This window comes from Bison bison, unplaced genomic scaffold, assembly GCF_000754665.1.
Source record: "Bison bison bison isolate TAMUID 2011002044 unplaced genomic scaffold, Bison_UMD1.0 scf7180017864456, whole genome shotgun sequence".
Lineage (NCBI taxonomy): Eukaryota > Metazoa > Chordata > Mammalia > Artiodactyla > Bovidae > Bison > Bison bison.
This window is the reverse complement of record NW_011495018.1, coordinates 26,652,564-26,678,474: the sequence shown is the minus strand read 5'-3', so window position 1 is coordinate 26,678,474 and position 25,911 is coordinate 26,652,564. Positions and strand designations below refer to the sequence as shown.

At 42.3% G+C, this 25,911-nt stretch overlaps 1 protein-coding gene across 5 annotated transcripts in view; it reads right to left on the bottom strand.

Moving 5' to 3' along the window:
- The window catches only part of OBFC1 (oligonucleotide/oligosaccharide-binding fold containing 1), a 37,606-nt gene that overhangs the window by 9,894 nt on the left and 1,801 nt on the right, over positions 1-25,911 (bottom strand). For 2 of the 5 annotated variants that reach the window (XM_010859407.1, XM_010859406.1), the window contains exons 3-8: positions 20,011-20,106; positions 15,071-15,139; positions 9,692-9,856; positions 8,864-8,987; positions 7,411-7,585; positions 1,366-1,488 (exon numbers count right to left, since the gene is read on the bottom strand). In XM_010859407.1, coding sequence (XP_010857709.1) covers positions 1,366-1,488; positions 7,411-7,585; positions 8,864-8,987; positions 9,692-9,856; positions 15,071-15,139; positions 20,011-20,106 — 752 coding nt within the window. The remainder of the gene's footprint in view (positions 1-1,365; positions 1,489-7,410; positions 7,586-8,863; positions 8,988-9,691; positions 9,857-15,070; positions 15,140-20,010; positions 20,107-25,911) is intronic. The other 3 variants (XM_010859409.1, XM_010859408.1, XM_010859410.1) reach the window with 2 other exon arrangements.

Sequence of the window (25,911 nt, the reverse complement as noted above, 5' to 3'; positions counted from 1 at the left end):
GCCACGCAGAGCCTCATGGGAGAATGCGACAGTGGGGGTGGGGGTGGGGGCTGTTAGGGTGAGCTGCCCCACAAGAGGCAATCAACTTCCCTGCCCCCCCCAACCGCCCGCCCACCCTTATGCAGAACGGAATACCCTTTTCAAAAGTTACTGAAATAGTATTTAAAACATACCTTAATTTTTAAAAACTTTCTGAAACAGGGGAATCACTAGAGTAAATCAACATCAAGAAAATGTCCTGTTAAGGAAGGCTTCCCCTCAGGAATCACACTGTAGAGAGTAAGGCTCCTGGGTATCCTCAGGGTTTTGCTCTGTCTTCAGGAGAATCATGTGCTGCTCAAGCCACATCTATGCTACTGACGTGGACATGGATATCACTGTCAGCTCTGTTCCTCCAGTATTAAAGTCAGGCAGTGGGAGGTGAATTTTAACTCTAAGTCTGAAGGAAATGGCAACCCACTCCAGTATTCTTGCCTAGAAAATCCCATCGACAAAGGAGCCTGACAGGCTGCAGTCCATGGAGTTGCAAAGAGTCGGACATGACTGGGCGACTTTCATTCACTGAGACAGGCAAGTGCTTGTATCCCTGGTGGGAATGGTAACTGTTACCATCTTTGGCAGAGCCAAGCAGATTGTATTGACCCAAACCATAAAGGTACATGCCCTTTGCTCCAACCATTCCTCTTTTAAGAGTCAATCTCACAGAAATACTTACATAAGTCCACAAAAAGACAGACACAGCAGCAGTGTACTCGAGAACAGAAGATGGAAACAATATAAAAGTCCATCAGAGAGAAGTGGTTAAATAATTGATGGCAAGTACCCATAAGATAGACTACCATACAGATGTCAAAAAGAATGAGGTGGACATCCAAGGACTCATATGGAAAGAGGCCTGTGCTGTGCTGTTCTGGTATCCAAAAACTTACAGAGTGTTATTTAAAGCTGTGGTTCTCCACTGTCCCAAGGGATACTTGCAATGTCTGGAGACACTAAGGTTGCCACAACAGGGCCTGCTGCTACTGCTCTCAAGTGGGTGAAGACCAAGGACACTGCCAAACACCCTACAATACAAAGGACAGCCCCCCACAACAAGGAGTCAACTGGCCCAAGCAACTGAAGTTGAGAAATCCTGATTTAGAGGATGATCACATTTTTTTTTTTTTTAATAACAGGAGCATATATTTAGAAGTGTGCAGAAGAATGTACTGCCAAAAATGATACCAGAGGAAAGACAAAGGCCGGCTTCCATTCCTTATGTACCTCCTTAATGACTGACTTTTAAAAACAGCAACTAAGTATTCCTAAGTAATACATATATTTGCAAATGGAAGCTAAGGGAAAAAAAATTTGCAGGTCTCTTACATAGAATAGGTTATCAAAACCACCATCTTTCTGGAAAACGAGTCCTTTTTCCTGCAGCAGCTTTACAGCATTCCTAAATATACTGTGAATTGCTCTGGAAGTGGTGTCATTCTTAAAACCCATCTGTAGGAAGGAAAAAAAAGAAGTCAGTCCCATCTTATAGCACTTGAGGGCAACTCCCTAGACCAACTGGTTATAAATTCACCCAACAGGCTTTTTATGGTAGAGTCAGAAAGATTCAGGTATGCACGGGCCTAGCAGGATAGTATTTAAGGAGGGCTGGGAAGTCTGCTCTGGCAGAATCACACTTGATAACTGTTCTGCTGCTGCTGCTGCTAAGTCACTTCAGTCATGTCCGACTCTGTGTGACCCCATGGACGGCAGCCCACCAGGCTCCCCCATCCCTGGGATTCTCCAGGCAAGAACACCGGAGTGGGTTGCCCTTTCCTTCTCCAATGCATGAAAGTGAAAAGTGAAAGTGAAGTCGCTCAGTCGTGTCTGACTCTTCGCCACCCCATGGACTGCAGCCTACCAGGCTCCTCCGTCCATGGGATTTTCCAAGCAAGAGTACTGGAGTAGGGTGCCATTGCCTTCTCCGGATAACTGTTCTACCCCTTAGTTTTTTGTTTAATTAATTTAACTCAATGATAGGTAATAGAAAAATCAAGATGAAAGTCTTTAATTTTTTTATACACAACAAAAGATTCTATACATATTGGCTCACTTCTTTGATAAAAATTGTTTTATCAATTTTAATATGGTCAATATTAAATTTTGTAATAATTTATTTACAATATTAAAATTTGTAAATAATCAAATTTACATATGGCCACAATTTTAATCAAAAAAGTGAGCCAATATGTATAGAATCTTTGGTTCTGTATAAAAAAAAATTAAAGATTTTTCATATATGTATATATATTATATACATATGAATATATACATATATACATATAAGGGAAATCAACCCTGAATATTCATTGGAAGGACTGATGCTGAAGCTGAAGCTCCAATACTTTGGCCACCTGATGCAAAGAGCCGACTCATTGGAAAAGACCCTGATGCTGGCAAAGATAGAGGGCAAGAGTAGAAGGGGACGATAGAGGGTGTGATGGCTGGATGGCATCACGGACTCCATAGACGGGAGTCTGAACAAACTCCAGGAGACAGTTAAGGACAGGGAAGCCTGGTGTGCTGCAGTTCATGGGGTCGCAAAGAGATGGACACAACTTAGTGACTGAACAACAATAATACAACTTCTTCCTAAGGACATCAAAGAATTTTATACACATTGAAATAGGTTAGAGATTCCAACAGAGAGAGTATTAAATAGACTCCTTATTTTAAATAGAGGATAGTGAAGGCAAACAGCTGTGCAGAGACCTATCAAAGGGGAGGGTCCATGGGCTGAAGGCAGACAGGGCCCCAGGGGAAGCAAGAGAGGCACGAGGCTGCTATCAGGTTGCTCTTTCTTCAACTTCGGTATCCCTTCCCTTCTCTAAGTGTGCCTACAGAGGTTGCCAGGTCATCCTACTTCTTATTTCAAGGAAGCCACGTTTTCCACCATGTCCCACCACGGTTAATCAGATTGCGGGCTTCTTGAATTGGGGACTCTGTGCTTCATCTCGGCCACCTGCTCCCTGACACACAGTGGGTGACCAAGAAAATGTATGTGCCATCAGTGGAAAGAAATACCCTGTAGAGATAGGAAGTAGCTTTCTAACTATTCCACTAGGGATTTTCAGTTCCTTCCTAAAACAAAGGAAGTGGTGAGTAATAACTGTCCTTCAAGGTACATACCCATTTTTTTTTTTTTTTAAAGATGTGACCTTTTTTTTTTAAGTCTTTATTGAATTCGTTACAATGTTACATTTTTGGTTTTTTGGCCATGAGGCACATGGGATCCTAGCTCCTCGACCAGGGATCAAACCTACACCCTCTCCACTGGAAGGCAAAGTCTTAACCACTGGACCACCAGCGAAGTCCCCAGGTCCATTTTTAATGTGAGAGAAATCCGTAAAGATATTAAAAATATCAGAGAGCCTAAAAAAGGAAAAACATGGCAAAGCGAAGGCGAAGTCCTGCCTCTCTAATGGGAGGACCTTATGGAGGCTGTCTGGACAGCACCCACAGATGCTGAAACAGAAAGTGTACCTCAGATTTTCTATGATGTTCCCTCAAAGTGACAGGTAGAGAAAATGCACCCCCACGTGGCCTCCGGTATTGACGATTCCATCTTGAAAGAAACCTTTGCTTCCTAGGAGAGGCCTCCCAGACAACATAGTTTGAATTCAATAGATCCTGGCAATGTTTTACCAACGTGCTCTCCTGGGCTGAAGAGAAGAGTCTAACTTCCTTGATTACATTCAGAGTCGAGGTTTTTTTCCTCAACAGAACAGGCCTGGGGAACCTGGGCATTAGAACCTGGGTCTGAGAGTTGACAGGCATTCCAGATAATGACAGCATCCATTCTCTGAAGGGAGAATAAGGTTGAGAAATACTTGATGACTCCCACAGGCAGAAAAGCTATCTGGGTGTGTTTAGAATAAACACCTCATCCAGTCATCCTCGGCCACATGTCTTTTTACTCGGGGCGGGGAGGGCTGGGGGAGAGCTATTTCTAATTTCATACATGAGTGCTCACACTTAGGAAAAGCAATGATCAACCCAACACAGCCTCCCCCACCACAACTCTTCATCTTCAACAACTTCATCTTCATAATTCTAAGGTGATTCATCTTTAATAGAAAGATCCTAAGGGTTGAGTTTATTCCATCTCTTACCAATATAGAAATAAATTGGAAATTGACTAGAAACGCTTTTACGTGGTTATTCCTGTCATTGAAAATGACTGTTGATTATCCCCAGACCATACAGGAAGCCCGGTTCCTCCTCCCCGAGTTCAGTGAGACGGAGCAGCAGGAAGGGAGGGTGTGAGGCATGGGAGAGTAACGGCAGTTTCAGCTGTGAACCAGGGGGGCCCAGCAGAAAAGGCTCTCTGTAAATATCAACAATGTGTGAAGCTTCCTTTCCAAAAACATTTGCCTCAGCTGACCTTGGGACATAATTCCCTGCTGGTTGTAAAGACATGGTCCCGAGGACAAAACCCCCAGTGGTCCTTGTAGCTAGTAGGTTTCCCTGGGCTGAGAGGTATGTCTTTCTTGTCTTTTTCTAAAGAGCAGTGACAGACTCATCCCATTCAGGAAATCGAAACTGCTCAGAAACAAAAACAGTGAGTGACTGGCTGAACGGGCTGAGCCTCCGCAGGCCTCTCCTCGTGGCGGGTCAGGAACTGGGTGGATCTCTGAAGTATATATATAGTCTTCATTCCCAAACAAACTCAACATTTATCCAGCTGTCAAAGAAACAATGGTTTTGCAAGTTTGCTTATCATGTTTCTGGATGTGCTAAGATGGGCCACCATGGAAAAAAAAGAAAGGAGGAAAACATTCAAAGCCACTCTTCCTACCTTCTCAAATATAACATGATCACAACGATTTTTTGTTGTTGTTGTTAAGCTTTCATCTGTATGACTACACAAAGTGCCAAAGGATCTAGGGTTTCACTGTCATTGTGAAGTGTCTTAGGTCTCCCAGGCTCTATTAAACAGAATTCAATGTCATGACACTGACCTCCCCAACCAGAGCCATGTGAGAGAATAATTCATAATTGATGGAAAAATAGCTTCCAGAGACAAAACAGAGATAGCGCCATATTCATTGCTTTTTAAACATACAGCACCAGGCAGGCACGGATTTCTGCTCTGAACATTTACAAAAAGATAATCATGCCAAAAGTCCCCTTTGGAATGTTCTGAATGGAGGGGCTTTCTAGTCCTCAGTTCTCCCCACTTAATTCTCACAGAAGAGCTGGCTCACAGGAAGAATGTGGTCTTTGCTAAGCTTCAAAGTTCCCTTCTAAACATGCCAAGAGAGTGCTCTGAAGTCCTGGGAGGCCAAGTTGGCACTGAGCCTCCTCTAAATGATTAAGTGGGAGGAAGGTCACTGGTGCTGTCAGTGGACAGCTGGGGAGCTAGCCCTGTGCAGAAGCCACGGCGGTGCAGAACAAAGCGGCCAGTCCTGAGCCACCCCACCTCGGTGTTTCCTGAAACGGTATCCCTCACCTCCGTGTATGAAACTGCGGATCACTGGGCATGCGGCCTGGTGCCAGGAAGCGATAATTAGGTTCATGAACGAAACTGAGAAGCAGTGGTCGCACTCAGAAGGTGGGGATGGGGACTTGGTATCTGTTCCACCAGAATGCTGTTGTTGATTAGTCGCTCAGTCGTGTCTGACTCTTTGCGACCCCGTGAACTGTAGCCTGCCAGGCTCCTCTGTCCATGGGATTTCCCAGGCAAGAATAATGGAGTGGGTTGCCATCTCCTTCTCCAGGGGATCCTCTGGACCCAGGGACTGAACCCACATCTCCTGAATTGGCAGGCGGATTCTTTACCACTGAGCCACCAGGGAAGCCCTCCATCGGAATGGTGAAGAATAATCATGTTACCTCGCAAGGGTTATTACGCCAGCCCTGCTGCTAATGACAAAAGACTAGAAAACTCTGAACAGTCCAGGAATGACCAGACCCCTTATGGTACACATAAGAAAATTCTGGTACACACAGTAAAAGATTATTATGGAGTGGCAAGTATGTTCACATGGCTGGGAAAAGGACCTATAAGACACACACACAATGAAAAGCTACGTAGATATAGTGTTTAGTAGGATACCGTTTGTGTAAAAGAAAGGATACAACTACTTCTAGTTTATATGTGCAGATTATCTGCAGAAGGATATTCATGAGACTAGTAGGGGCACTTGTTTCTAGAAAAAGGGGAGGAGGAAGGAGGATGGGAAAACTAGATACTTTCAGGGACTATTTGGATTTTTATTTTCTATTTATTTTTGTTGCTTGTTTCCTTTTATTTTTTGGCTATGCAGTGAGGCTTGTGGGATCTTGGCTTCCCAATTAGGGACTGAACCCAGGCACTCGGCAGAAAAAGCTCCCAAGCCCTAACCACTGGATTGCCAGGGGATTAATTCCTGGGCTACGTGAATTTTTAAAACCATTCATTGTTTCTATCAACAAATAACTGTGGAGAACATACTTTATGCCAGCTCTGTTCCAGGCCCCCTTCTAGACAGCAAAGAAAGAGACAGACAAAGCCTCTGCTCTTGGAGAACTTATATTCTGGTGGAGGAATAGGCAGCCAAACAAATAAATACCAGTGTTATCAAGAGATGTGGAAACAGGGTGATAACATGGTGAGGAAGCTAATGGCTATTAAAGGAGAAGGTCAGGGAGGGCAAGAAGGTGACATTCAAGCAGAGATTATTCCTGGTGGAATAAATAAATACAAGTTGTGTTACAACAACGAAAAAATTGAGGAACTGTGCTGAAAGGGAAAGCCTAAAAGCAAAGTCTCAGATAATTTTTAATTCCAGGCCAATAAGTAAAGACCAAACAACTTGAGTTCACCCTATAACACTATGGGTGAAAAAACAGGGATAGCTCTTTCTAGGACAAATAAAAAATTATTTGAGTGTTCCTTAAAATTTTTGCTTATTAACCAGACTGAATACAACTTGTTCTTTATTCAAACTCCTAAGACAGGACAAGTTAATCTTATTATGGAGAAGAGAGAGCAAGTCATTAAAAACCTTGGTTGAAGTTCAAGAATCATCTTGTTGTTCAAAAAATAATTTTGCAAGAATAATCAGTTCTTCTCATCTATTTCCCCCTTCTTTGGCTCCTGCTGAAATTAAATGCCCATCTTAGTAAATACCAAGTACTATGAACCTTAGACTTTTTTTTTTTTTCCTACCCAAAGATTAAGCTTCATGAGATTAAGGAGGGGAAAAGGGCACATCCATTCTCCTTTCAAATTCTCAGTGGTCAGTGACCTTTCCAGAACAGAATCAACATAACCTCTACACTCTGAGTACACCCTGTGAGTCTTAATGCCACAGTCATGTCTACCCACACTTTCCAGCTGCAGATCTGGGGCAGGGGCCTTGATTTCTCACGTGGGCATACCGCACTTACTTGCCCAGAGCAGGCGCTGTGAATCACAGGCTGGTTGGCAAGGGACAGAAGGGACTCCACAGTTTCCAACTCCTGCTGGTAAAAGCTTTGCACTCTGTTCTCCACAAGGAACTCTTTGGCCTTTTCACTCAGTAGACATGTGAGACTGTCAAGGTCCAGGGTGCCAGGATTGCTGCTGGGGGAAAGTTTCAACAAGACTTGCAGAAAACCATTATGTTTGTTCCTTTTGAACATGCATGAACCTGAAACGGGATCCCCAAGTGGCACAGTGGTAAAGAATCCACCTGCCAATGCAGGAGATGTGGGTTCGATCCCTGGGTTGGGAAGATCCCCTGCAGAAAGAAATGGCAACCCCCTCCAGTATTCTTGCCTAGGAAATCCCATGGACAGAGGAGCCTGGCAAGCTATAGTCCAGACGTTTGCAAAGAGTCTGATGTGACTGAGCATGCACACACACAAATGGCTAGCAAATGCCATGTTATAAGGATGTGTGTTTTTCACAAAAGGGGCAATGCACGCAGGGAACACTGCACGGTTGTTTATAAGTATGAGGCAGCACTATGGGAACTGATATTCGTGATTGGTTTAGAAAAAAATCAAGCTGAAGAACAGCATGTGAAGGACAGTGCCGTTTTTGTCAAGAAGCAAATGACAACCCACAACATATGCAGATGGATACGCAGGCTTGTGTGTGCGCAGAACAAACAAGTCTAACAGGATACACGCTGCGACCCTGCACAGTGGTAACCTCTGGGGAATAGTACGGAGGCGGGAGACAGGAAAATGGAGAACTTCCACTGTTTACACAGGTCTCTACTCTGGGGATTTTTTAAAGTAATTTTTTGGAATATGTAATCTGTAAGTATGTTTATAAGATTAAAGGATACATGGTAAAGAGTTTCTTTTCCACCCTCCTCCCAGCCCCCCATCTACCCATCCCCAGCAGCCACTATGGTTATTTCTGTCTTCTCTGAGTTCTTTGAGGCACAGAGTTACAAACACACATATATTCTTACTCCTCCTGTTTATTTTTCCCTCCCTCAAAGAGAATCAACTCCTCTCTGGCTGAGGTATTGTTTCCTTGATCACAGTGAGCCTTGGTGCAGTTTTCTTCAGATTTCTTGGGGTTCATGGACCTTCTTGGATCATCTGTGAGTGTTCAGTTCTTATCAGACTTGGAAAATTTTCATCCGTGAATTTTTCAAATATTTTTTCCCTGCTCCCCACTCCACTCCTTCAGAGATTCCAATTACACATGTCTTTTCCTTCCCACCACCTCAGAACACCTGCACTGCTGCCTCCTTCACGTTACAGATGAGGACACGGAGGCATCTGGAGGGCGACAGACTTGCCCGGAGCCCCACAGGGAGGGAGTGGACGGCTCAGGCCCACCCCAGCATCTGGGATCCCACTGGCTGGCCCACACCCACAGCAGTCGCAGTCCATAACTTACCTCAGTGCCTCATCTTCCTTTAGGGCAGGGCTGTGGAAGGGCTGGTCATACACTTTCCTGTAGATGGCAGGCAGCTCCAGCATCCTTGCGATCTGAACGTTGCACACTGGGTCATCCACTTTATCTACGAGCCACGGAAACAACACTGAGATTAGTTCTTTCCCAAGTCCAGACTGCTGCTGGGGCAACAGTAAATGGGGCCCTTGGTGAGCCTTCTTCCTTATGGATGCCCAGGATCACACGGTCTAGAAGCACTAAATGGTCTCCGGCCATCCCATGAAAGGGGAGGCGATGCCCTGAGTGTCATAGACATGACCAGAGTAGACCAAGGCGAGGGAAAGCATACAGACATATTCACGCATCTGGTACAGTGGTGGATAACTGGGGCTGTCCTTGAGATTGCCAAGTGCAAACCAGCCAGATCAGTGCAAAGGGCATGGCTCAGATGACAAAGGACTGTCATGCTTCCGATTAGCTGACTTCCTCAGTGGTGCTCCAGAAATCTCCCGTCATTTTGAAGACTATGAACGCTCTTCCCTAAATGGATTCATACTAAAAACTTCAAAGTATTTTACAGACTCTACTATGTTGTCCAAATAAAATGTCAGTCATATATGATAAATCACTTATTTTCTTTCCCAATTTATTTAAAATTACTTCTCTTAAAAATAAATAAATTTTGATTTTCTTAAGGAATCATGTTGCAAACACAATTTTTTTCATTAAAGCTTTTTATTTGAATTTTTCAGATTTGACTTTTTACTAAATGAGCTTACTGGACACACACACAAAATAACAAGCAATTGGGCAGAGATACTGTATGCTTACAATAAGTCGTGGCATGAATCTCTCGCTCTCCTCTGAACATGCGGATGTGGCCTCTGACCCGGATAATGTCCCCAATTTCTAACTTTGCTCTCTGTGCAATGGTCTCTTGCAGCTTCTTAATCTGAGGGGTTAAGCTCAGCTCTCTTGCACTTGGAGCGGCTGTAGCTGTTGGGGTCAGAAGGAAAGAAGGAAATGTACAACACGATCACTCCACCATCTTTGGGAGAGAACTTGGGGTAAGACAGACACAAGACATTTATTTATGCTACTTCTGACTGGTTGCTCGACTGTAGGAAGTCTGGGGCATCCTTCAAAATCCTCTACTGAATAAAAGGCATAAGCTGTAATTATCCAAAGGTCTGGGTGACGGGAACAGAGTCTGGTGGGAGGCTGGACAACCCAGTGTCCAGTGTCTTCTTTCCTCCCCCAGCACCACCTGTGCAAAGGCCTGAGCTGAATTCTGTGTGAGTTCAGCTGGGTTTGGTGGCAATAGCTCTAAACAACCCTTGAAAGTGTCCTTGCAGGGAGACAGAATATTGGCCTGAGGGGAAAGGGGCCCAAGAGTCTCCATTTGCAGTTGTTTATGGGGAAGGCAAATCTGCCCAAGGCTGGTGTTCCATTGAGGTACTCAATACCCTAATCTCTCTCACTTCTCTTCTTTGTTGAGTAACTAGGCTGACTTCTTGCTCTCTCCTGCTCTCGCTCACTTACTTACACACACACACACACACACGAACACTCACTCACACCACTTAAAAACTATAAATTTAAGCAACTTCAAGAATTTGCCTGCCAATGCAGGAGATGCAAGAGACAGAGGTTCTGTCCCTGCATCCGGAATATCCCCTGCATGAGGAAATGGCAACCCACTCCAGCATTCTTGCTTGGGAAATCCCATGGACAGAGGAACCTGGCGGGCTACCATCCATGGATTTGCAAAGAGTCAGACACAACTGAGTGACTGAGCAAGCAACTTTATGGTGAAAAGAACCCAATGCACATTCAATTCTAAATAATTTCCATCACTTGAATTTACTTCCAAAATGTATTAGTTAAATAATGAAAATAAGAACAGCCATGAATGTTCAGGTACTGCCAGTGCTGTTTTGAAGACTTTATAACCTATCAGCACATCTAATCCTCACAACCACTCTTATTATTAGCCCTATTTTACTAATGAGGAAACTGAGTTACAGAGACATCAAACAACTTGCCCACTATAAAACGACTGGTTAGCAACAAAGTTGGAGTGTGAACTCAGGCAGTCTCTAACCCCAGAGCCTTCCTGCTTATTCTTTATTCTCAGCTGCTTGCGCCATGAATGTACTCATATTTTCCATAGTTACAGCTAGTGTGTATAAACAATTTTGTGTTGTTTTCCTGTCTAGCATCACTTCAAATACACACATGTATCCACAGAATCTATACAATCCAGCATTTGAAATAACAACACAGCATTCTGGCATGTTCATACGCCACGGTTTTAGATAGTCTCATTAGATGTTTCCTCTTTCTGCTTTGGTAATTTTTTTTTGTTTTGGTTTTTATCACTAGCCCTGTACAGGGCTTTGAGGTCAGCACTTAGGTAATGGAGTCAGACAGACCTGGCTTGAACGTCAGGTCACTTCCTGTTAGCTGTGAGACCTTGGGCAGGCTGCTTAACCTCACTGTGCCTGTTTCCTCAGTTCTGTTGTGGATGCAACAGTCCCTCTCGCACGTGGACTTGTTGTGTGTGGTCTTAGTTAATCCTTACATCATGAGCTTAGCATAATGCCAGATCCACCACAGGAAACATTCAAAAAATGTCAGATACTTATGAAAAATGAACAATTAGGCCCTCAAAACAAAAATTTTGTTTCCCTTGGGGTCTTTCATTTTTACTGGATAGAAAAGGACAAACAGGTTTAGAGTTCATTGCATATTATCAGAATGTGTGTCAGAAAATAAACAAACAATCACCATTCTCTTTTTACAAAGTGTCACCAGCAAGGCATGTAGCCTTATGGCTCCTACACTGGCTTCAGTCATTTGGGTTTTTAACACCTTAAAAAATACATAATGATTCTACAGCATTTCATTTGCTTTTAAATTGCCAGACAGACTATGTGTTTTTATATAAGATGATCTACTCTCTGCATTTCTTTATGCATAAGCCCTTCATGTCTTTTGAACATTTTATGTTTATTTCTGAAAAAAATGCAGGGAAGCTTTATCAATAATGGTGATTACATCCCTTCTCCACATTCCAGTGCTTTTTTTTTTTTTATGTTTATTTGATTTCATTTTCATACATACAAGTTTGAAAAAAAATCATTTAATCTATCTCTTGTCACCAGTGATAGCTTTCTTTGCTGTAACAGCTAAACATATATAAGAGCTTAACATAGATAGCCCCGTACTTATTGTGATAAATACGTAACTCTATCTTCTTCGGGTTATTTTATGTAAGTTGCAAGACAGTGGTCACAGTTACCTCTTTTTAAATATTGTTATCAACCTAAACCAACAACATTTGTTAAATGCTTACTTATTTCCTATTGTTGTATTATTTCTGCTTTGTCATATACTAGGGTTCCTATAATGGAATGAATAATAGTCTATTGACCAAATTTTCTGCTTTTTAATCTAATACAACTGAGATAACCGTGGCTCTGTAACATACAAAGGCACTACTTTTCTTTTAATACACTGACTATACTAAGGGAAAAAGCAACCCAAAGAGCTCGGAGAACTCTTGTAGACCAGTAACCAGTAGCTTGGAATCTAGACACAATCAGCTTAATGTTACTCGACTTACTGGGTTTCTTCAGAAAATACCCGAGTTATTACTTTTTAAAAGGTTATTCTGTCTGGGTTCCTATCTTTAAGTCCTCTTCTATTTAGGCTGAATTTTAAACATATTTATAAATTTCACTGCCATGATTCAGACGTTATAGGTAATAATAAATGATTTGTATAGAACTGCTGAAATGATCAGACTGAGAGCTAGTCTGAGAAAAAGAGGCTCAGCTTTCATTTAAAGGGTGAACCAAACTGCTGAAAGAATGGCTCAAGCTGTGTAATTTAATGAGTATAATGAGATGGCTGGAGCCTGACAATTTCATTTTAAGTAGCCTATTCCACTCCGCAAGATAAATCCCCTTTAAAATTCTAATATTAAATGCCAAGCTTTCTTAACTTTTCTCATAAGCTGAGTCCAAATGGTACATTCAATGTGACATTTATAAGAGTTAATATTATATTTTTACATTGATACCAACTGGAACATGATTTTTGACTTAGACTAAATTGTTTAAAAAAATTAGTCTTCAATGGCCACTTTCCAGTGGAAAGCTTTAAAACTGAGGGCAATTAAATTAAAAGGAGAGAATGGGCTAGTTGGGAACAATTTTAAAATATCACTTCGTATATAACATGATGAGGATCACTTTCAGGCTTTCTCCTTGTACATTTACCCTCACTTTTATTCTCAAAGCAATTTCTAATTAAGGCTACCAACTGTGACTACTCATCTATTGGTCTACTTACAGTTATTTTTAAAATCTCACTTTCAGTATTAATAGACATTTTATCTTAAAAGTTACTAAGAGTTACATAATATATCTGATGATATTTTTTTTTTTTAAAGAGTTGATTTTTAAAATGAAAACAATGTCTAAAAACAGCAGTGTATCATCAGTGACAGCCCATGGACCAAATCCATCCACAATCTGTTTTTATAAATAAAGTTTTATTGAAACACAACCATGACCCTTTGTTTATGTACTGCCTTAGTCACTTTGGTGTTACAGTGGTGATGCTGAATGGTTGAGATGCAGACTATGGGGCCCACAAAGCAGAACACAATTATTGTCTGGCCCCGTATAGGAAAAGCATGCTGACCCTCAATCTAAAGACAGCACATTGAAACTACCCCTTCTGATTGAAGATCGTGACAATACAACCACAAACCTGAAAGTAATTTTAATACCCTGGACATACATGAAAATTCAAATATCTGATTGTTTCATAGGTTTATTTCATACCTTGTGACGTATCTGCATAAAAAGCTGTTGTCTCCCTTCATTTTTTTTTTTTAATCTACAAAGCTTCCTCAGCTTAGTAGTACCACTGATACCAATGCTCCCAAATTAGGAAATGGGAATATCAAAGTGATATGAAAACAATGGCCAAATTCTAAATGTAAATACATCCAAAAATTAAGCAAAGGAGCATCCTTACTGGTCAGTAGAGTCAAAGTAGGGAGATGAGATTCTAACAGGTAATGTCAGGGGAAAAAAAGAGAAGAAACTACTCCAAGTGTTATACATTCTCACCATGTATAACAGAAGGACATAGATAGTACATGTTAGATATCAGAGCTGGCAATATTTATTGAATAACCCCAGTGTACATGGCACTATACTGCATATGCTGCAAAAAGAGAGATATAAGAAATAAGCGAAATTTCCATCGCTTCTCTAGAACCAAAAATGATCACCACTATTGTACAATACATGTATTTTTTTAATATTATGAATTTAAGCAGCTCATAAACTACCTAAGGACCACTAAAATATATTCAACAAATTCCAAAAGATGTTTCAGTTATAGCCAATGAGTTCAATACAATTTTAAAGTTCTTCTTTAGTTTGTATTATTTAATGGCTAACTTCAAAGGAATCCTATCTTACCTTCTCATCAGTCTCAGAACTCCTGGCATGTCTGTATGAATAAGCTAGAGATTTCAGAAAATCCAGATCATGCGAACATAGAAGCTAGTGGCAACCATATCAGGGCAAAGGCTTTCAAAAGAGCATTGGTCAAATGATACATCCAGATCAAGGGGATTCTCACTTGATCAGCAATTAGGCTAAACCATCTTGACTTTTATAATAACTGGATGGTAAAAATGAAATGCTGAAACTTCTAGTTATCTATTTACATTCCTATAGGCTTAGGAGGAAGTGAGCATCAAAGAAATGGAAGCAAGAAAAGCAATGGGCTCCCCTATATGAGTTTACAGAGCAGCCAAAGTTCTGGGTATAGTGCTTCAAGTTATCAGTGTAATTCACCAATGGATAAATATGAAAATTAGCACTACCGCTGTTCACCTGAGCTAGCTTGAGTTACATCTGTTGGCCAGCTGTAAAAGTAAAGTGAAGTGAAGTGAAAGTCACTTAGTCGTGTCTGACTCTTTGTGACCCCATGGACTATATGGACTATACAGTCCGTGGAATTCTCCAGGCCAGAATACTGGAGTGGGTAGCCTTTCCTTCTGTAGAGGATCTTCCCAACCCAGGGATCAAACCCAGGTCTCCCATGTTGCAGGCAGATTCTCTACCAGCTGAGCCACCAGGGAAGCCCCGTAAAGTAAAGAAACACGGCAAATAAAATTACCTGATGAGGATTTGGTATTATTCAGCCTTTTCCAGCAGATGCAGTTTATAACTCCAGTGCTATCATCCACTGCAATAGAAGTGTCAAAGAGTAAACAGAGACGTGGGCCACTACAGTGTGCAATAGCAGCACACTGCTACTGCATCCAGCCAAACTAAAAGATGACATTTTTCAACAGCCTGGTTAGGCAAATCCCTGATCAAACTTTTTTTCCACCCTTAGAAATAACTGCTTACCACACCCCAGTGGGAACTGATTCTCTGGAATGTCAATGTAATACATGAGCCCAGCAGAATGTAGTCAACGTTTCTCTTGCCCTATCTCAAGGGTATTAACTTCTGCCCAGGCCTTATCACTGCAGGGGATGTAAGGAAAGCTAAACATATCACAGAGAGCCATGTTTTACTTTCATGATACAACATAATTATATCTTGGTCACACAAACAGTACTGGTCTGGCTTATTTTATCCACAGTGCAAAAGAAAAATAAAAGAAATTCCATTGTACTTGGATTTATAACTGCAGAGAAATTTAGAGATGTTTGATCAGGGATGGTAAGTGTTTCTCTTTGCCTAATTTCTGACAATCTCAGAACAGAGACGGATCAATAAGGGGTCATTGGGCTTAATGATTTTTTTAAGAAAACCAACAGCTAGACTGTTATAAAAGCACACTATGTAATACAGAAGAAATACATGGCAAAATCTTTTTATTGCTGGTTTAAATCTGTGTTTAAATCTGGTTTAACGCAGAATCTGAGAAGACTTCTTAAACTAAAATAAATTCTAGATGGATTTTATTTTATTAAATATAATACAGGTAAACTTCAGAAGATGAGAAGAAAATATGGGTGAATACTTTCAACCCTGGACTTAGAGTTGGTGGGGGGAAGACTTCTTTAAGCAGACCTGAAAATCAGAATTCATTAAAAAAAAAAAATCTGATATATTTGAACAACTAAAAACTAATTCTGTATAGAAATTTTCCAAATGATGGGGTTAATATCTTAATATATAAAGAACTCACAGAAACTAATAAGGAAAAGATCAAGACTATAAGAGAAAAGGTGGCAAAGAAAAAAAATATGCCATTCATGAAAGGTATAAAAGTGACCAACAGACATATGTCAGTATGCTAAATCACTAGTTACCAGAAAAAAAGAAGAAAATTTAAATGATTTCTCAGATACTAGAATGACAAATATTAAAAATACTGATACCCTCACATGCTGTTAGTAGGAATGTAAATTCACACCAAATTTCTAAAGATTAAGTTTGGAAATATGTATCAAATTTTGAAGTGTTTATATTCTCTTAGTACTTACTTCTGTAATTTATGATGATGAGAACAACAAAACAAATATACACAGATACATACATCTTATATAAAGCTATTCATTGTAAGATCGTTTACAGTACTGAAAGCTGGAAATAACCTAAATGTTTGTAAATATCTAACTGGTTAAATGGCTACAGTCCATAAGGTCGCAAAGAGCTGGACAGGACTGAGCACACACACACTGGTTAAATAAATGACAACGGCGTGATGGACGAGAATACAAAGCACAGTGAAGATCTACAGTCACTGCGGGCTTCCCTGGTGGCTCAGCTGGTAGAGAATCTGCCCGCAACTCAGGAGACCTGGGTTTGATCCCTGGGTTGGGAAGATCCTCTGCAGAAGGAAAGGCTACCCACTCCAGTATTCTGGCCTGGAGAATTCCATGGACTGTACAGTCCATGGGATCGCAAAGAGTTGGACCCAACTGAGTGCCTTTCAGTTTCACAGGCACTGCTGTTAAAAGTTATCTCATTGTAAAATAGAAATGATATGTTAAGTCGCTTCAGTCATGTCCAACTCTGTGCGACCCCATAGACAGCAGCCCAGAAATGATATATATATAGACATATATGTCTTATATGTAATCTAATTTGCATAAAATATTAGTCTGTTTTGATAGAAATGATCTTAAGACACTAAAATATTTATGGAAGTTTCTTTTGGAGAATATAGAAGGAACCCCAAAGTCAATGTATACATTGACTGTAAGCTTAATTTCAGGAATATTAAAATGAGAAAGAAATATGCATAATAGCAATGAGAAAAGAAGGTATATCTATGTCTCTTCATACTGTGCTCAGTCATGTCTGACTCTTTGTGGTCCCATGGATTGTAGCCTGCCAGGCTCCTCTGTCCATGGAATTTTCCAGGCAAGAATACCGGAATGGGTTGCCACTTCCTATTCCAGGGGATATTCCTGACCCAGGGATCAAACCCGTGTCTGTCATGTCTCCTTCATTGGCAGGGAGATTCTTCACCACTAGCGCCACCTGGGAAGCCCCATTTCTTCATATTAGGAACATGTTAAAAATATAGGAAGGATGTTCACCCAAACACTGACACTGTTTTTGCCTGATTTATAGATTTTCACAGGAATTTTATGAAAATTTATTAAAATTTTCTCTGGCTTTAAATTTTATCTTATAATGAGTATCATTTTAAGAAGCAAAAAAAAAAAAAAATCAATAAAATGTATGACGCTTCTAGGCAACACTACTTTTCTGGCCAGTTTAAAACTCTTGATTTACCATGTTAAGTAAAAAAATATTAGCACCCAAGCATTTGTCCTAGAAAACGTGAGGTCATTCTGGTCTTAACTATAGTCTCCCTGGATTCTAGGTCTGAGCTTGAGTTGCTGCCAGGTGCTGTGTGTGCTCAGGATTCCCCCACCAAGCTCTCTGACTTCCTGGTTTGTAACCTCTCCTGGCAGACCCTATCCCAACGCCCTGAGGTCTCACTGCTGGAAGGCCCTAGAAGGGGAGCGTCCCTGCAGTGCTGGGCAGTCCTCCCACACTGGGCGCCATGACCTGGGCTGCTGACCTTTTGTTTCAGCCATGGGAAGAATCGGGCTAAGCAGGAAGCAAATCTAGCATATAGGAGTGGGGTGAGTCAGGAGGAACAAACAGGACCTGGGACAGCAGGAGTGGCCGCCTGGCAGGTAGCCCGAGAGCCAAGCTGGGCCTAAGAGTGTCAGGGAGTGTGTAGCTCTCTCTTGAGCAGGCCTCACGAGAATTAAAGTCGCAGAAGTGTTTCTACTCTCAACTTTCAAATGCTTTCCATGTCCCCACAAACCACAAATGTGTCACACTCTCACGATATCCAGTCTAAGAGAAAGGGTTATTGGGGAAGAGGCAGCCATATCATCTTCATCTTTTCATAATGAGAAAAGGGGTTAGGTGAAGCCCTTTTAGGTCAGAGACATTATATCTGGCCTGGTTCTAGAGCCAGGACTAATGTCCTCAAATAGCCACATTTTGATCTAAAAATCAGAAAATTAAAAACCAGATGCAAGGACTTCACTGGTGGCCCAGTGGTTAGATCTTCACGGTCCCAAGCAGAGGGCCTGGGTTGTTTGATCCCTGGTCAGGAAACTAGATCCCACATGCCATAACTAAAAAAAAAAAAAAAATCCTGTATGCTGCAAATAAGACCTAAGCCAAATAAACAAGTTAAAAAAAAAAAAAAGGTGCAGCTGATCTTTTGGGGGGGAGGGGTGTAGGAGAGAAAAAAACCACATTTGAGTTATACAGAGACTACAAGAACACTGGAGTCAGTAAAGAGATTGGATCATCAGTGGAACCTTGAACAAATAACTGAGCTTTAGTTTTCTCGTCTATAAGATGGCAATAATATTTGTCCTTTCGACTTCAAAAGATTAGGAGGAGAACAACATGAAATTATGCATGTAGAAGTGCTCTGTAAACTGAAAAATACTAATATTTCATCACTGGTACTTGGAGAGGAAGTACTATAACGTCTTACAGATAAGGTAGTAGCCAATAGTTGAGAATGCTACAGGAACTTGGTGAATGTTTATTGAACTGTCTGGAGAAAAAGAGAACCAGTATCTTTGGTAAAATAAGGCACAGAAGAGATCCAGGATGGGGATATATGACACGATGATCTATTTTAGAGTTTAAAAAAATATATGTAGGCTGGGAAAAAGCAGAGGGTGTGAGAAATCTCCCCTCTCACATGTCATAAGCACAAGACAATCATCCCCAGGAAAATGAATATATGTTGGAGAAACTGTATCTGTAAATTATCAACCACACACAGATAGTCAAGGGGATGTTCTTGGTCACCTAGTTCAACTACCTTCTGTTTTTCCCCCAAGTAGAACAAGAATGCAAATCCAAGACAGTACAACAAAAAGTGACAAAGTCAATTATAGCAAAGGTTTGGAATTCAAAGTTAAGGTTCCCACAAAACATTTAGCTTGGCCTCTTAACTATGAGAATTGTAGGCAATATACTAAAATGATGACATTAAATTCAATGAAAAAAAAAAAACCAAGACCAGTGACACTAAATCATATTCTAACAATTTGCTGGTGTTCAAACTATATAGAAACCCTTTATTTAGTTTCTGTCATCGTAAGGGAAGGGAAATTTTCTGATATTCTTTACACCTTTGGGTACCAAAATGTTTTTTTTAAAAACTGTTTTGGATATAAATCTTGTAAATTATTTTTCCATCTCTCCCCTCTTCTTTAAGTTTACTTTAATGTTAGTCTGGCCTTCTTACTTTAAAGGTTATCAATATAAACGTATACTACCATCGTCTGCTATTTATAGCTATGCCCTAGGTATCAGGTGTCTGTCCCTGATCAGCCAGTGACCCTGGACTGCATTTTAAGTCTTCTGTCTCCCAGCTCCCAACAACTGTCACCTGACAGCATTCGTCAGTATCATTCCTACCTGTTGCTTCATTTGACACTTAGTCCATGTTGGTGGCTGCAAATGGTTCCCATTAGGGGCCAAGTACATAAGAGTTTGTGAGAGACCTCTGCTGCTCTGAAAGGCTGGGGTTTCTTTAGATTCAATGTCCAGCTAAGTGTGGTCCTTCCGCATAAACTCAATGCCAGACAAAATTGTTCTTACCTCCGTAACTGTAGAATGCATCTTTTTCTCGCACTCCAATCACGGTTCCTAAGATATCCACCTGTTTTATTGGATGCCCATTGTAAAAAAATACACCTGAAATTAAAGGGAAGAAGAAGGCAAAGTCCATATAATGTATGATGACGTTTTCTGCTTCAGTAAATGTTAACTGTGTCAGAAACTCAATGGCATGCTGCTTGCTAAAATTTCAGACGGAAGAATCGGCTATTGACCAATGCCAAGCCCTAAGAAATGCAGATGTCTTTTCCTCAAGGGTTATAAGTGAAAGTTTGGTTTTTAAGAAGCTCGAGCGAGTACAGAAGAGAGAAAACCAATACTGCTAACTACATCTGGTTAATCTCTCCACCTGTGACAATGAAATGCACCTCCCTGTAGAACTCTCACAAGGGGCATAAAGACAGCCATGGTATTATGAGACCTGACACAGTACTTATATTTTGAGGGACTGGAAAAGGAAAGAGAGAGCAAACCACGAGAAAGGCTTCTTTGGCTTTTATAGGAAACCAGTCATCATTTCTACGAATTAGCAGGTTTTTTTTTTTAAAGAAAAAGAGACAATAATTAGGTTACAAAACATGACCCTTTGGGGCCAGCAGATTACAACTCAAAAACTTCTCTTTTAAAAATTCTACTTCCAAAACTTAGGCAACAGACAGATGCCAGCAGGCAGGTTCCCCCCAGAGGAGAAACCTGAGAGGGAGAACCCTACCCACCAACAACCAGAGGCCTTTTCTGGACTCAGTGACAGAGACGGAACAGAGAAGGGGACTCCTGGCACTGGTGAGTCCCCTGTTCCCACCTGAGGCCCCAGTGCTGCCCCACCTCCTGGGAAACCCCCAACATCCTTACCTGAACTGCCTATTTGAGCTTAAGCTACCTGCACTGGGTTCTGGGGATTAAAATCTTTCCCAGCCTTTTTTTTCCCCCTCCCTATGACGACTGAATTCTTTACTTTCAGAAAGAGGCTATAAACGGTGACTTCCTTTTCAAATACATACATGAACTGTAAACAAAGACTCAGTTATCACTCAGTTATCAGCATTTGGCCACCCTCACCCTCTCTGGTTCTTGCCAAGCCTGCTCAGAGCTTATCTTTTCCACATCGCCTGTGGGGAGGGGGCCCTGCACTGAACCCTGAAGCCCTTCAGAAACCACCAGAATGACTTTGCTGATGGTTCTCGTTTCCCACATGGATACAGGGGCTGGGAACCTGTCACCTGTGGTTCAGTCCCCGGGTGGGAGGTGGACAAGGAGACTCTGAGCCTCAGTCAGCCTGCGATTTTAGGAGAGGGGGACATGGTTTGAAGGTGTCAAATTTAGCCGAAAGAAGGGCCATCTCCCTAGCAGAGGCAGACTTCTAAAGATGACTTAGCAGACTGGAGAGCCTGTGCAGAGGGCAACCTTGGGGGCCAAGAGCTGAAGTGGCGGGGCCACATGGGCTAAGGAGCCTGGGTCCCTGTGTCACTCCTGGAACAGAGTCGCTTCCTCTAGGAACACCTGGATTGAACAGGGTTGAACTGACTCCGTGGAAAATCCACGAAATCTCCAGAGTAGGGCTGTACTTGAATGACTTCTGAGTTCTTACCATTGAAATCCAGTGATGAGCTGCGGGGAGACCCTCAGTCCCCCGGCCCTGCCTGCCTGCACTGACCAGACACAGAGGACAGAGTGAGCCTTCAGAGGGAGCCAGGTCCCACAGGACCTTTGCCGGCAGGCTCAGGCTTCCTGTGGCAGAAGGGAAGTTTAAATGAGGGCGTAGGGCATGGCGTCCTCGGCACCACCCCCGCGCCAGGACATGCTCACACGCAGACAGGGGCCATGGCCGCAGACCTTGCTTTCATCCAGCTTTGCTGTAGGGCCGGATGGGGGTGATGGTGACCCAAGTTCCAGACTGGTCTCTGGCTGTGGTCAGCCCTTTCTGCTTCCCCAAATGCCCTGAACTTTCTATTTGAGTACTGAGCAGAGCTAACTTAGGGAGAACTCTCTCTTAGAACCTGACTGGCCTCTCCCTCCCCCAACCTAACTGAAGGTCGGTCCAGGTTGTCAGGCTTTAGAAACGGTGCGCTCCTGGTGCCATCAGAGATGCAACAGCCCACCGGGCTCTGTGTGGTTGGCTGTGGCTCCCAGGACACCAGCAGTTAAGGGCAGAGCCATGGAGCCTTGTGGACCCCTGGAGGGCCTGCTGCCTGGCCCTGAAATGTCTTTCCAGCACCTTGAAGCCACGAAGGCTTGAAACAAGCCCCAGGACTCTTTGGGTCTTCCTGGGATAACCTGGTATGTACTGCTATGGTGGTTTTTATAACGAAGAGTGGATATATTTTAAGAAGGGGAGAAGCGCCAGCCAAAAGGTGTTCCACCTGGGCTGAAGCACACGGAAAAGCCAAGTACATGGAGTGTACAGGATTGATGACACAAAGCCAACCAAGTCCTCAAGTTACCTGTGGTGGATGCCAGTCCTCTGACATTACCAACTCTGCATGGGGCAACACTTAAAAAATATCTGAACAGGTAGGCTTTCTTGAAAACAGATTGAAAAGAGAGCCCCCTAAACTTTCACCTCATAGACTGTCAATGCTTGTCTTCAAGGCCAAAGTCACTCAAAGATGCAAAATAACAAGGAAAAACATACAAGCAAGATAGAACAGTGAAGGACACATATAGCAGAAAATAACAGATGATTTGAGTAAAATCATTCAGAGAAAATTGTTTGAAGAGGGAATACACTGCTTGGAAGTAGAGAAGGAAGTTCCCCCAGTGCATAGAAACTCAGATGATAGACTTCAGAAGCACAACCTCCACAAGGAGGAGGACATTGAAAAAGCAATGGAGAGAGCCACTTCCTTCTCTCAATACCAAGTCTCTTCTGTGAGAAAAGGAAGTTGGATGGCAGCTCCACAGACACAGAGAAAGCCTGAGGAGCAAAGAAAAGAAAATCACCACCACAACAGATACTGGCTGACAATGAGTTTAACCTGCAGCCTTTGTGAAGTGGGCCTTTCACTCCTGGTGCCTTTGCTCCACATGCGGCTCCCAGAGCCCCAACCACCTCAGGGGATCCATTGCCTGGATCGTCAGGTCCCCAGGAAGGACGGTCATGCTGGGAGGGCTCAGGGACCCAGGGTCACAGGCAGCTTTGATTCAGCTTTCACAGCAATGACCTGAACAGCCACACCCACTGCGAGACATCGGCCTTTATTCTCTTTCTTAAAAGCAACTTTGATTTATTTGTTGGTCTTGTTGTTGTTCAGTCACTCAATAATGTCTGGCTCTTTGAGACCCCTGTGGACTGCTGCACGCCAGGCTTCAACTCCCAGAGTTAACTCACGTCCATTGAGTTGATCTAACTCCTTTTATTTAATTGATGCTACAAACACTCTTCCCCAGTGGCTCAGACGGTAAAGCGTCTGCCTAAGGTGCGGGAGACCCGGGTTCAATCCCTGGGTCGGGAAGATCTCCTGGAGAAGGAAATGGCAACCCACCGCAGTACTCTTGCCTGGAAAATCCTATGGACAGAGGAGCCTGGTAGGCTACAGTCCATGGGGTCACAAAGAGTCAGACACGACTGAGTGACTTCACTTCACAGATACTCTTACTGAAGTCTGATAGCATTAAAATGCCTAAGATAATATTTTTTTAAATACATTATTCATTTAATATAATTCTTATAAATACATTATATCCATGTCATTGGGTCCTCTACAATTAGACAATATAAGCATCGTATTTTGATTCAAATAAAAGAGTCTCTATTATTTTATCCCATCAGTAAAGCTTGATATAGATAAGGAAATTCAGAATAATAAAGACCATTTCTGTATGCTATGAGCTGTAACAAACCAAATCAAACCAAACCCAAACCTAAGCATCATCACCACCATAGTCAAACTTCAGGACATCCTGTTAGTTTAACGCTAAATTCATAGGTTAATTTAGGGGAGCTGACAATTGGCAACCATTTTGCAAGGCAATTCTGATGCTGACTAGCCAGAGTAAAGTTGAACTTCCCAGGATAAGGGCAGAGTCTCTCGTAAGAGACTCGTACTTCAGGCACCAGCCCCAAGTTTGAGGCTCCTCAGGCCATGCACACTTCTGACAACTGGCTACAAACACCCTCCACAGCAAACTCAGGTCTGATACTTTCATACAATGACACGCGGGACTCGGGAAGGTGCTATACTTAAGACTATAGTTTTATAATGAAGGGGACAAACCGGGACCAGCCAAAGGAAGAGATACATTGGACAAGGTCTGGGAGAGACTAAGCCTAAGACTGCCGGGTCCTCAGGACACATCGCCTTCACACATTGATGTAGGATTACCAACCAGGAAAGCTCACCCAAGCCTCAAGGTCCAGAGTCTTAATGAGGATTTCATTACACAAGCGAGACTGACTCAATCACTGCCCACTTGACAACTCAATCGCCAGTCCCCCTCCCCTCCCACAGGGTTGGATTGATGTCACCTGGCTCAAAACCAACCCTCTTAATCACAAGGTTGGTTTTTCAGGCCTGAAAGGCCCCCACCCTGAAACTACCTAGGGGCCCAGCAGGAGGTTCCTCATTAGCATAAAATCAGATGTGGTTCAAGGAGTCTACCATGAATAACAAACACACTATCATTCCAGAAATCCAAAGATCTTCCAGGAGCCTCCCACAAAAGCCACCCGAATTCTTCATTATACATTTGTTTCTTTTTTTTAAGTCGTTTTTTGGTTAACTTTTGTTATTTTAAAATATTCTTTGCTGTTTAAGCATTTCTAAATTTTATGCGGTCAAAATAAAAGTTTTTTTCTTTATGACAACCAAACCAAACACAACAACAGCAAAACAACACAAAACTAAAACCTAGACTAGTAGTTACTTCCCACCCTTCAGGATGCTACAGTCTATAGAAGATCACTCTATGAAATTAGTTAATGACTTCTTCAACCATGAAGTTTTGAAACCAAGCAGGGCCCTGCAGGGGCTCTCCTGGGTACAAAAGCATTTCTGTGTCTGTGTCGATTTTTTTTTTTTTTTGTAGAAAAAAAGGTTTCAGCCTCTTAGACCTTCCCTGAGTTCCAAAGGGCAGATTCAAGCAGTTACTAATTAAGGGAGTGGGGGATGCAGAAGCAAAGCCCAAGCAGTCAAGAAACAATAGTGCCTCAAACAAAACAGACTCCCAGTTCCCCCTTAAGGGGAATACCTAACAACCTGATTCACACCTTTGAGTTCTTCTGCAGGCACTAAGAACCCCCACCCAGGATGATGGTAACTACAAGCTGAGTGCCCAGACTGGTCAAAACCAGGAGACTGATGATTGCGATTCCGGTAATAGCAGCCTGTTACCTGACCACGAACCAATCAGAAGAAAGGCATACACCCCGTAGCCCTCATCCCAAATATTGCTTTTCAAAACTCTTCCCTGAAAACCACGAAGGGAGTTCAGGTTTTCTGAGCCTGAGATGCCTGTTCTCCTTGCCTTGGCCCTTACAATAAACCTTTCTCTGCTCCAAACCCCAACATTTTGGTTTCTTTGGTCTTGCTGTGCAAGCGGCACACAAACCTGGGTTTGGCAACAGTTGCGTTTTAAAAATGACATCTGAAACATTACCACCAGTGACTGGGAGCAGTTTTCCATGATGTGTTAATACATTATAAAGTCCTTCACCCACAGGAAGAGTTTGGCCCCTGTCATGTCCCTGATACTTCCTTGAGCACCTACAGAAGACCTTTAAGCAAGACTGGCATTTGGTGTGAATTAATTTCTTCCCAAGGAGATGAGTTATGAAGAATACCAGACTGGTCTGAGAAACAGACAACAGAGAGGAAGGACGGCTGCCTTCCAAAGAAAAAACCAGATCATCTCCAACAATACTTAGAAAATAAAGGTGTGGTGAAA